This window comes from Lates calcarifer, linkage group LG11 (genome assembly GCF_001640805.2).
Source record: "Lates calcarifer isolate ASB-BC8 linkage group LG11, TLL_Latcal_v3, whole genome shotgun sequence".
Taxonomy (NCBI): Eukaryota; Metazoa; Chordata; class Actinopteri; family Centropomidae; genus Lates; species Lates calcarifer.
This window is the reverse complement of record NC_066843.1, coordinates 12,003,002-12,015,678: the sequence shown is the minus strand read 5'-3', so window position 1 is coordinate 12,015,678 and position 12,677 is coordinate 12,003,002. Positions and strand designations below refer to the sequence as shown.

The 12,677-nt window shown below is 42.2% G+C and overlaps 1 protein-coding gene across 1 annotated transcript in view; it reads right to left on the bottom strand.

Moving 5' to 3' along the window:
- Positions 1–137: 137 nt before the first annotated feature.
- The window catches only part of baiap2l1b (BAR/IMD domain containing adaptor protein 2 like 1b), a 28,487-nt gene continuing 15,947 nt past the window's right edge, over positions 138–12,677 (bottom strand). The window contains exons 7-14 of the mRNA XM_018671392.2: positions 11,370–11,522; positions 10,907–11,062; positions 10,245–10,359; positions 9,747–9,963; positions 7,170–7,232; positions 6,000–6,228; positions 1,274–1,320; positions 138–1,181 (exon numbers count right to left, since the gene is read on the bottom strand). Coding sequence (XP_018526908.1) covers positions 1,109–1,181; positions 1,274–1,320; positions 6,000–6,228; positions 7,170–7,232; positions 9,747–9,963; positions 10,245–10,359; positions 10,907–11,062; positions 11,370–11,522 — 1,053 coding nt within the window. The 3' untranslated portion in view covers positions 138–1,108. The remainder of the gene's footprint in view (positions 1,182–1,273; positions 1,321–5,999; positions 6,229–7,169; positions 7,233–9,746; positions 9,964–10,244; positions 10,360–10,906; positions 11,063–11,369; positions 11,523–12,677) is intronic.

Sequence of the window (12,677 nt, the reverse complement as noted above, 5' to 3'; positions counted from 1 at the left end):
CTGAGTTGATTTTTTTTACATCACTCTCTGTGAATGCACAGAATATGCTGTTACTTTTTATATAAACAAAGAAATGCATTATAATAACACTAATTATAGTTAGATTACTTGTGCATGATGACAAACTGAACAGCAAATTGAGGAAATAAATCTTTATTTTTCATACAGCAAATTCTATTAAGGATGTAATGTGGGCCAAAGACCAAAGCAGTGTACAAACCATGGTCTTAAAAAGCAGATACGATTGCACTGTGTATGTGAAGACGAGGCGATTGTCACAACTCATGTCCACAATCTGATGGATGCAACATGGAAATAATATTTTACAGTAGGTGTGTATGTGATCATTAAGGCAAAAGTCCTGTCTCCATGATGATCTAGCTCTACAAAAACATTAAGTTAGGTGGCAAAGGACAATATTTATAGCATCTGTTGTACAAATATATACAAGAGGGACTTTGGGGTAAAGATCACTTGTGTGCCTTTTCGGATGCATCTCTTAAAATGTTTGCAGTTTTCTCTCCTTGCCACAACAGTCGACATCCTTTTAGCATCAACACTGAGTTGCAGCATTTTCTTAAGGACCTGAGGGTGAAATGTAGAGGTCCTCTACAGTACATTCTCTTACTGTCCTATGGCAACAGAAATTATTTCTAACAGTCATTTTTGACGATGCACAAGCGACATGAACAGCATAAATACATTGCAATATTTTCTTTGACCATTTTTATTTGTCTGTCTCTCAAGTGCAGGTCAATATTGTGGTCATTTAAATATCACCACCACACACAGAAGGACAAAAATAGACATAGAAAATACATGATTTTAAATAGAGGAGCATCTGTTCTGTAAATAGAACAGTCCCAAAATACTTCCATATGACAGTTTGCAACAGTTAGATGTGTGTGTGTGTGGGAGGGGGTACCCAGATTCAAATGGCATTTTTTTTTCTTTTTCAGTGCTGGCCAAGTTTTGTCTGGTGTCACCCAGACCAGGAGAAGCTGCTGAAACAGGTAAAGGCAGGGCAGGGCTGCGTGTCCTGGCTAGATGACACAGAAAGGTTGACGAGAAGTTGCGGGAATCGAGGATGGGTAGAAATGTGGACAGATCAGATGACCGGTGCGGAGCGGTCATTGGTGACGGTGGGACGTAGTCTGACTGTGGCGAACGGGTTCCCTCCCCTGTGAAAATGCAGAAGAGGAGAGTGATGAGCGCATGTCTGAGTGAGAGAGAGGAAAGCAAGTCGTCTTGTTCATGTTCTTATGTAACTTACGCAAGGTAAGCGGGTGGAGGTCGTGAGATGCCATTAGGCTGGTTTGCCTGTGGAGAAAACACAGATACACTATCACTCTGGGTCATAAGGTCAACACTTGCTGAAACACAATCTACTGCACAGTGATTTTCACTATGAATGCCTCTATCACCACCTTTTCTGCCATGTTTGGTGCATTTACAGGTGTTTGATGTACACTATCTGCCAACACACACACACACACACACACACACACACACACACACTGCAGAAGGACTAAACACAGTGGATAAATGGATGAGTGGGGGAAAGCGTGAGAAAGACAGCGTGCTGTGTCATATCACGAGACAGCGAGTGGAATCTGGACCTTCTGGAAATTCAAGTCTGTTCCCATGATCGGTTGCATAAAGTTTTCTTATGACAAGCCAAAGTCAGTGGCACTGTATCTAAACAAACCACTGAGAATGTCTCACAGCCATTTTTCACAGAGCTGTCATATTCATATAAATTTCATTACTGGTTTTACACATCTTTGTGGACTGAAGTCTGTTATAGATGCATATGGCATTTACAGTCAGTCATGCCTGTACTTTGTGGGTCCTGTTTACATCTTGCAAACTATGTGACACACACAACAAAATTGAAGAAAAGGACCTGCACAAATACAGACACATGCATACAGAAGCTGGACCTGCCAGACTGTGTATTTCGCATCAACTGAGTTTCCTCCTTTCTGCTGCACCCAGAAAAAAAAAGTCTTATCTTCTTGTGAAACACACCAGAAATGTAAACATGAGCAATGTCCAAAATTACTCCCTATTTACTGTGTGGTGCTCTACATTTACTGTCCAACTTTATCTAAGGTTGGAACTCCCACATTTGAACAAAAAAGAATGATGATGTGTGAATGATGCCAAAATCTGAGATTACTGCTCACTATAGAGAAAACTATTTGGAGTCTGTTACACAGGGGAGTGGTGAATGAGTGAATTGGGGAGTGATTTCGGACACAGCCATGGTATTATAAACTGTTTGTCAGGGTACGTGCTCAACATAAATTGTTGATCTTCCCGTCAACAGGCGCTGCCCTGGATTTAAAATGACTTCCAGAACACAACCTGCAGTACTGCACAGATTCCACAAGAGGTCAGGAGTGGATAGAGTCACTGACGCTGCTGTACAGTGTCTCAGCTGAGGCACAATCCCACTCACTGTGGCCACTGTTTTCTCCCACAGGACCCACACAGTTTCACATCTGCCCTCTGCTTACAGATGTTTGGATTAGAAATCATGCAGCGATAAATAGGGCTGATAGAGGACGTGTCTTTACTCACATGGACTGACTATTAAAGTATTAAATTGCAGTTTAAAGTAGCGATACATTCAGTCAGAACCAAGAATGTCTTCACTAGGTTTGTGTCACTCTCTTAAACTTTGAGTGTCAACAGGTTTTTCCACCTGTTGTTGTATTTCCTTCCCTTTTCACTGATACTCAACTCTGAGGTCAAAACCATACCTGCTCTCCTCTAGCTCTCTCTGAAGATCTCAATCACTCAGATCACTCTCTCTCTCTCGCTCTCTCTCTCTCTCCATCCTCTAAATATATTCATTCCTTTGAGTCGTTATCTTTTCCTCTACACAAAGGACCAAACCAGTGAGGGTGCATTTTTTCTCATAGTGACAGTGCATTCCAGGGTAACCCCACCTCCCCCACCCCTCCTGCCTCCTCTCACCTTTCCTTCTCTGGACCAACACGCAACACTGAAAAAAAGGCTTTGATACAGACGCCAATCAATTCCATGATACCAAGCAAGTGACAATATGTGAAAATAGCAGAGTGAAAATACAGATGTTATGATTTCGGCTCCTCTTTACAACACAGAATTATCAACTAATAAAGAGGGAAAAAACCCAACAACAACACAAAGAGAAAAACAAACATACAGTATTATCGGAAAATCAAACTAACTCTCTCTCTTACATACTCGCTCACATCAGTGCAGAGAAAACACACTCCTTTCCACTTGCCCGTATTCATTCAAAGCTAATTACCTGAAAAGCACATAAACTGATGCAGCACACACATCATACTGATATTAACGTTATGAAAGTTGCAGCTAGTCGCTAACGAACCAAACACATGTGCGCAAATGTGCACACACCAACACACAACCTCGGCCGCCCACTCATACACTGAGCTGAACATAAACCAGTGTATTATAGTCTACTGTAGCTGTGGAGAACTTTTTCCCACACGCAAGTCTATTCTGGGATGTGTGTGTGTTTTGAATAGAGTTTAAGCATGGGTTTTTGAGCCACTAGAAATGAATGGAGGACAAACTACCCTGCAAGTGACCCTTACTTACCCTGGAAAAGGAGGGAGGGACAGAGAGAGAGAGAGGAGAGAGAGAGAGAGGAGAGAGAGGGAGAGAGAGGTATGTACTGAAGATGAAGAGACAAGTGTTTAGATGTGGAGATAGACAAACAATGCCGAGAGAAACTGAAAGAATGAAAAAAAAGAGAGAGAAACAGAGGGAAGGTGGGTATCAGGTTCACTCAGAGTGGAATTCCACCATAATGTCGAGCCAGTGGCTGAGAGATGTAAGCCGGATGTAGACTGCCTGGTCTGACAGTGGACAGACACAGACACACACACACTAGTACTGTATGCCTGAATGGGGCAGTGGGCCAGATGAGATAATACATACTACAGAGGCAAGAAAGAGAGAAGTATCTTATTTTGCCATCTGACCACTGAACTTCTATCTGGGGCAAACATCACAACCTACCAGAATAGCCACAGTGGCTCCATCTGATCTGTGTGTGTGTTTTGTTTATGTGATGGCTCTGGAGTCTGTAGTCAGTGTATATTTATATTGGGACCATATCATCTAGTATTTCAATTCCAGTCCATATGGTAAGTTAAAGTAATCTTCTGTTAGGAATGTGTAAGGAGATAATGAGGCTGTTCTTATAGCTATGTATGATTAACCAGATATAGCCACTGGAGTAGACAGTAAATGTGGAACAAATCACACACTGAACATTTGTGTGCATGTTATTGTGTGTTGTTTTAAGCACAACAATGGCTGCCAAGTGTGAAATGTTATCAAAAGTCTACAGTCTGGAACAGCAGTGTCAGTGTGATGTGGGAGTGTGTGCAGATGATTGTGTAGACAGGGCAGGTGCATTTGACCCTGACGTACTGCAACACATTTACATTGATTCAGCACAGGGGAACTAAAGAAGCTTTACAAGAGAGAAACCGCAAGTTTGACTGAGACTTTGCATAGTATGCAAATGGTAGAATATGGACTATGCTGGAACTGGAAAAGACTGCAAAGATGTGTTATTAATATACTGATAATAAAGTACTGTATGATGATATTTGTGAACTGCTGCTGAGACACAGAGAGCTTCATTCATCATTATATTAGGTGAGAGTGTTGTGTGTGCACCTTTTGAGACTTCAGTCACACAACCTGTCCCAGACTCTGTTCTCATGTCTGTCCCAGTGTTACAGCCTCTTACTGATGCAGAGTCTCAGGGAGACCCATTATCAGTGCACCAGGGATTATTGTAACAAAGGCAATCTTCTTTACAGCTGTGCCCTCCTCAGCCTCTGTCTTCATCAGCTACAGTCATGTGAGGATTGGTCCATAACCTTAACCCTGAAAAAAAAAACAGGTTTCTATGCCTATCTTAAGCTAAGGTGAGTCTTCAAAGTCTAGCGTCAAAGTCCATCCATCTATTTCTGCCTGCTTATCCTGTTCAGGGTTATACACCGGGTAGGTTATTCCTACACGAATTAACACCTATGGGCAATTTAAAGTTTCCACCTGATTGGCCTTTTCTACCCAAGTGAACTTGCTTTTTCAAGGAGCGACAGGTGCCTTTTTTAGTAACCTGAACCTCACATATAATGAAAGTAACGTAACACTTTTGCTGTTTTTACTGTATATATCATAAGGGTTCCTATCTCCAACATTATGTACCACACTCGCCTCATACTGAGCCAGGAAAATCCCTGCTTTTGTATGCTTCTCAAAGCTGATGATATTTTGTGGTTTTTTTTTCCAAGAGACATACTAAATGTGCTACCTTGTCTTGCAAATACAAATATGAGACAAAAGCATAAGTATTTAGAAAATAGGTTTAAATCAGTATCATTGGAGAGAAAGGAAATTATCCAGAACAAGCACTTTTCAGTCTGTCCTTGCGCCTCACATGCAACACACCATAGCCAATGCACCAACTTCAAACATCAGTGTTAAACTGTCCCTGAGTCTCAATAATTGTTTTTTTTAATGGTGTATGTGTCAGGTTGATGCTGAGAGTGTGTAAGTGTGTTGTCAGGTTTCCAGTGCAGACATAAAAAGCTCATGTGACACCACCTGCGCGCACACACACACACACACACACACACACACAGTTACTGTCATCAGCAGTGAAGATAAGGCTGCACAGCTGAGGGTACAGTAGCCATGCAGCAGGTATCAGATGAGACGTAACTTCACATTGTCACTCCTATCAGAGCACTACAACAGCACAGTAGGAAGGTCTGGTAGAAGACAGCGGGTCAAATTGTTCTGGCCTGATTAAATTTCTTAGAACAGTCATTTTCAAAAGGCAGGGTTTAACTGTACAAGGCTTGCTGGAAGATTTTAGACATGGATGAAACTCTTGCCAAAGCAGAGAAAATGTCAGATGAATGCACATAAATTGAGTCACCGCCCCGCTGACTGACCGTGTTGTGATCGGACGAGGAGGAGGAGGCCGCTGAGGGCGTGGGGGAGTGCTGGTGGTTGTTATTTATGGTGACGGTGCTGGTGGATGAGGTGTTGCTCTTGATGGGGTTACGCTGCGGGCTGTCAGAGTAGTCCGTGGGGGGGAGCACCATGGTCGCCTCGTCCGTCTCCGTGTCCTGATGGTGCAGGTTGACCACACTTCTACTGCGGTATGGTGCAACAGACACGCTGTAGAGGAGGCAGAGAAACAGGAGGGATGTGATGGGAGATGAGGGGGATAGGGTAAAAACAAAAAGGAGAAGAAAGGATGAAAGATGAAGAGGGGGGACAGGTTTAGGATTAGTGTTTAAATTAAGCTTAATCTTAAAGTTGACGTTGATTTTATAGGCATGATTTTAAGATTAAAGTTACGGGATGCAGACTTAATATGGTTAGTGGAGGTTCCTCATGAGGACAAAAGGACAAGGATGCATATGTGTATTGTTTTGTCCCCAGCGCTGGTTATAGTTTAAACTTTGTGTTTCTGTGAGTGTTAGCAGTTGGCTGGCAGCCTCTCTGTGGGAGGTGCAGTACATTAAGATCTAATAAATTAATCCGACAGGGATTAGTCTCTTTGAAGAAAAGCCTGGAGTCGACTCTCTCAACCTTCTCCCTCTCTCTCTCTCATCAGCAGCAAAATGTATTCATCAGCACACAACATCCTGTTTCCTGATATTTTGCTGGGCTGGTGTGAAAAGTCCAATTTTATATTCATTTCAGTTACACAGATTTGATGGCTACACAATCTATATATGAGCAAAAAATACTTTAAAGTTTTATCAGTGTCTGTGAATCCTAAAAAAAAAACATCACTGCTTTCATGAGTGCCCTCTGCTTCACATTGCGTTTTGTTACGTAATACAACACACACAGTGTTTAATAAAAAATTAAACTACAGGTTTTCATGTGGCTAAATGAGACAGAAAGCAGAATGTGACTTGAGCACAACAGGAATCAAAGGTTGAGGAATGGGAGAGTCCCCCATAGGATTAGAAAGGTTATCACTCTAATAGGGGTAACTAGAGGAAACACTGCCAACAATACAGCTGGCTGCAACATGAAACCTGCCGTGTGTGTGTGTGTGTGTGTGTGTGTGTGTGTGCGTTAGCTGCAACGTGGAGTCTCCTTACCTGTTGTTATTCACGAGTGGCTCGGAGAGTGCAAGGCAGTATGATGAAGGGAACCAGCCCCTCCTGCTGAGACAGAGACAAAGAGAGAGAAGCCAAGTTAGGGATGATTACATCTGCGGTCTACCCTGCTGCCAGCCTCCCCTATCAGCTCTCATTGAACAGGAATCTGAAAACCTCTCTAAATGATTGGTGAAGAGCTCTGCTGCTCTGCTCTCTATTAAGTGCCTTCCTCCATCTTTAACTAGAAGATACAGACAGAAGGGATAAAGAGACAGTTATAGGGGCAGATATGCCTCTAATTTCCCACACTGGGTATTGTTGGGATATTACAGAGCTATTACTTTACTGTGTGGATGAATGCCTATGGTAACTATGGTAGCAGAAAGCTGGAGTCCATCATAGAAAAGACTTCCTGATGAAAGAATGCCTCTGATTTGCATATTTTGTATATTTTCTCTTTCTGAACAACAAGTCTTCCCTGTTGGTTGGAGCCTGATTATTTTCCATCTTTTCTGAGATGCAAGGGAAATCAGTGCCTTGAATGAATCGAGCTCTTGTGATCAACGTTTTATCTCAAATCCACTGAGCTGACACCCAAGTGCCAAGTGTTTGTTTGGAACTTGAATGAATCTTTGTCTAATAAATGAGTCAACGTCTCAGTAAGGCATCAGGGACCTATGGGGTTTCTAGTGGCCTCAGTAAGAGAAACCAGGCAGCCTGTTGTTACTGCCCACACGCACACCAAAATAAACTTGACTTCGTTATGGAGTTGAAAAACACAGCGAGAACAACATGATGAAGCGTGTCAAATGGTTAAATTAAATTAAAGCGACTTTGCTCCTACAATTTCTCACCTTGCTCTGATAAAAACTGTTTATTTCAGCGTGAATATAAATGAATTTACATGAGAGAATGAAATGTTTACAGAAAAATGAGTAACAGCTAATCTCTGTCACAAGCTCAGGCCAAGGACTGTGTGTCATTGTGCTGTTCGGGTACAAGATTGTCTGTAATCAGTATGTAGCCAGTCAGCTTCTCCTTCCATGTGGATAAATGTTAATATTTGCTCATTTGGTCTGAAGAGCAGGTGTTTCCTTCGTGTATCTCAGATAAAAAGACTCTCAAGTCCAACTGGAAAATACACCTCACTCAATCACATTCATATTAATAATAGCTTTTATTTATTTAGGGAAGGGTTTTCCACTGAGAACACAGGCTGGTTTCCAGCATCAGTGTTACTGTTGGCCACTAAACAGGTTCACTGAAACAACTAGGCATTGATAAAAAAAAAAAAAAACCTTGCTCAAGGACAGCTCACTAATACTGGTGGCTAGGGGTGTTCACTTTCCCTAGTGGCTTCCTGGAAAAGAAAAGAAAAGTCTAACAACCTTGTCTGGATAATAAGACAGGAGGATCAAATTTACGTGGGGAAAGTGACTGTGCTGATAATACTGTGTGCATTATCACAAGTCAGAGATTAGTCTTTGTCATTTGGTGACGTGGTGTATTATCTATTACTAGAGCATTTCTCACTCACTGTGATTCAAATGTAGCTCTGTGTTGCTGACATTCATTCCTCAGTCCGTCAGTACTGTGTGTGGGTATCTGAATCAGTCTACTTGTTGCCAGGCAAGTTGCCGGGATACACTATCAAAGCTGATATGAGACAAAGGGAGAAACCCAGCAAGAGCCCCAAATGCATCAAAGCCCAACCTCCTGCAGGACATGAAGTCAATCTTGTCAGATGATGTGTTCTGATAAACATGATGATATACACTTTCTAAGCCTTTAGGCACTTTAGTTTGCCCCGCTTGCAGCAGCAAGGCAGCAAGACCAAAGTTTTACTTTGTGGCAGTCTCACTTTTGAAAACAACTCAAAAATGATTCTTTTCTGCCCTTGATCAGTTTTTTGGAAGAATTTGCCAGGTAATTTCCCTTGATAGTGATAAAGATCAAACCTGATGAATGATTAAAATTCAAAAACACACTTCCAAGGGCTTCAGATCAAATCCCTGTTTAAAAAGTCAGACATCAGAGACCTGGGGAGAGCAGGCTTGGTTGGCGCCTGTCTGTGTGGGAGAGCAGGTGGTACTCTGAACTTCTCTCTCTGCCTCACTCCAGTCCGCTATCGTACATCCCACCCTCAGGCCATACTTTACTTTGATTTCCTTATCAGTGAGTGTTCCAGCTCAGGCAGCACTTGATGAGCAGAGAGCTGTGTGTGTGTGTATGTGTACATGGCCGGCATTTCAATCAGGCTAGGGACCATGTGGTCAGTTAGGACAGTGCAGTCTAGCTCAAATCAATCACCTGACTGGCAGCAGAACAGAGCAACATAACAAGCATGTTTAAAGCGACAGATGATGAGGCCATGATGAGGTAGGTAGGGATTATAGTAAATTCCACATAAGAAGGAATAATTGTTGTTTTTGATGTATGAGGTGGCTGAAGTATATCCTAATTGTGAGTGTGTCCATCACACATATAATCATGTTCCTATGTACACTACTGCAAGTGCACATAACCTTCCTTATTTGTGTGATTATAGCTGAATGCAACACGTGTGCTTTGACTCACTTTCTGTTCTTCTCCATTTCACCGTACATCCACCCGTCTCTCTCATCGGGGATGAGCAGGATGATGATGTCGCCCTCGTCAAAGCTGAGCAGCGTGCTGTTGTTGCCAGCAGCGTGGGGGAAGATGGTGCGCACACGAGGCCTCTTGACCATGTTGTTGAGACCCGTCGCGACAGACACAGACCTGGCGAGATTGCTCTCCTCGCTGTTCCCATGATCTGGAAGGGAGGGAGGATGAAAGGTGAGGATGAAGAGTAATAGTGAGAAGTTTATAACTAGTCATTTATAACTAGCATTTATGATACAACATTTATTTGATACCATTTGATTTGGTAGTGATGAAAGATCTAAAAAAGCAATACCCAAATCCAGACCCAAGTGAAACAGATGCTATTGTTCTAGGCAAGATTACGGCCAGCTGCTGTCTTCAAAAGCACACGCTTGACGATGCATCAGAGAGGGAGGTGCCAAATGAAAACCAGTGCCATAATAATAATACCTGTGCTGTTGTTGGTAGTGGCGGTTACACTAGTAGTGCTGTTCTCCGGGGTGAACATGTTAGCCAAAGGACTGGTCTGAGGCTTCAGAGGTGGAGCCGGTGGAGCAGCCATGTTCTGTCAAAGGAACATTAATCATAACGTTAGCATATTGGCAACTGTGCAGGTTTGAGGCATCAAAAACACAACTGGTGACAGTAATAAACATAAACCTATAAAGCGTGTTTACCAAGTTGGATGGATGGGATATACTAAACATATGTAAGGGGGTTAGATTAATGCAAACATGAAACTACATCATGCTTAACAAAAGTCATTCATATATGCATTAATTTTTAAAAGAGATAGAGAGAAATAAATATGATTAAATATTCTATTTCAGCATAGCATGTGAGGTATTTATATCAACTCCACACTCCAAAGAATTTTCTCATCATTAATATGCAAACTTATACAGCAAGGCGCCTCTGAAATCTAATCACATCATCTACTCTGTAGCTGTAGTTAACTAAGAGTAATTATTAGGTTTCTGTCATGTATTGATTTTGAGATACTGTGTTGAACCACACTGTCCACTTAAGAGAAAATACACTATGAGATGAGGCAGCAACATATCTAGCACGAGAATATGTCTTTATCTCCACCCTCGTCCCTCCCACCGTACCACGCTGCGGTGTGACGGGGAGGGAGAGGGCAGCGGTGTGATGGACACCGGCGTCCTCAGTCCCTCAATCATGGACAAGATGCTCTCTGGCATGTTGGTGGCATCGTTGCACTGGTCCTGCCAGCTGCTCAGCTTTGCCGTCAGTATGTCTCTGGCCTGTCCAGCAGGCATGGACATAAGGAAAGATATTAAAAGACAAAAATGAGTAATCTGTAGATACAGTGAAGACATTTTCATCACTATGGTAACATGACGCGTTGTGGGTTTTGGAATACATTTCCTAGCTGGTGTTTTGATTAGGTTTACTCTGCGTGACATACAGCAATATGATCAGATGAGAACAGTTGTCATATGTGAATAGCTTTTCACCAACACCACATGTAAGCTAGTAAAGTGTTCTGTCAAGGAAAAGCAAACTTCGCTGATTGATTCCAACATAAAAAAGAGCAGGAGTGTCTTGTACCTTGTCGTGGAAGGAAGCGATCTGGTAGGAGAACATACAGTGTTTGTCCACCAGGAAGCAAAAACGTCTCTTCTCCTCCAGGAGAGCCTCCTTACAGCCGTCTGCAATGAACAGCTGCATGTCCATCTGACGGCTCATCAATGTTTCCAGGCACTGACAACAAACAAACATACACAGGTGATTTACTTGGACATCATCACAATACTACCTGACACATACACACAAGTTCTGAGTCTGCACACAGGTGCAAAAGCAAATATAATTCCAGTCAATTTGGATGGATTTTGGATGCATTTTGCAGTCTACCATCATGAATAGATCATCGAGTTGTCTTATCTTCCCCTGCACATGGTTTCTAGCCATGTAGGTCCTTTCAAGGTTCCTGCCAACCTAGATACAAATCCAACAAGGGCAAAGGATATGAAAGGAGCAGGGTTCCTTTCTTGGTATCCTAATCTCTGTCTTCCAGGAGAACAGGTATTATTAGACTAGAGTTTACCCTATTGACAGATTGGGTTGCCATTAGTGTTTAGTGACAGAGCAACAGGGAGAAGAGGGGCAGGGCACAGCAGTCAAGGGGAGGGTTGGTCTTATCTACACTGACAGCCTGGGATTATAAAAGGTCAGAAGCCTACTGAAATTATCTCAGATGTGTAATGTGTGCCCATGTGCATGTACATGAAAGTGACTACTCACTTTCTGAAAACACATAATCACCTTCAGCTTTGATCCTTTTTTCCATCTAAAACTTATTTCATCATCTTTAATATCTTGGTTTATTTGATATTTCTTATGTGAACAAGAATGAACACGATAAAGCTTCTTACAGACTCAGTTGCTGTAGTAAATGGAGATATGAGTGAACTGAATTGAGAGGAATAGTTTCAGGGACAAATGAAAGAAGAAAACTCAATTTCTTTAAACAGCTTTTCTCCCTAATTCCTTGTGAAAGCTTAACGTGAGATCCATATTGCCACCCTCATCCAACTGGCTGGAATTGGCACGCCTGTAACGACCGTTCATACAATGGCACACACCCTCTCTATTCAGCTCTTATAACCATCCTCATCTGATAAAGCCTTAAATGGCTGAGGGTTTTATTTACTGGGAATCAGTGGTGGATAAAATGCATTTACGTGGAAAAAGCTCAGCTTCTCATCAACTGTGTCAGCTGCATGCCCAGAGACATATTGCCCATGGAAATGTGGTAGCCATCTGGTAGGAGAGTGTTAATAAATTCAACCAAATTAATGTGGAGTGTCACATTAGGATGTAAAATGAAAGATCATTAAAATGCATCATTTCCAT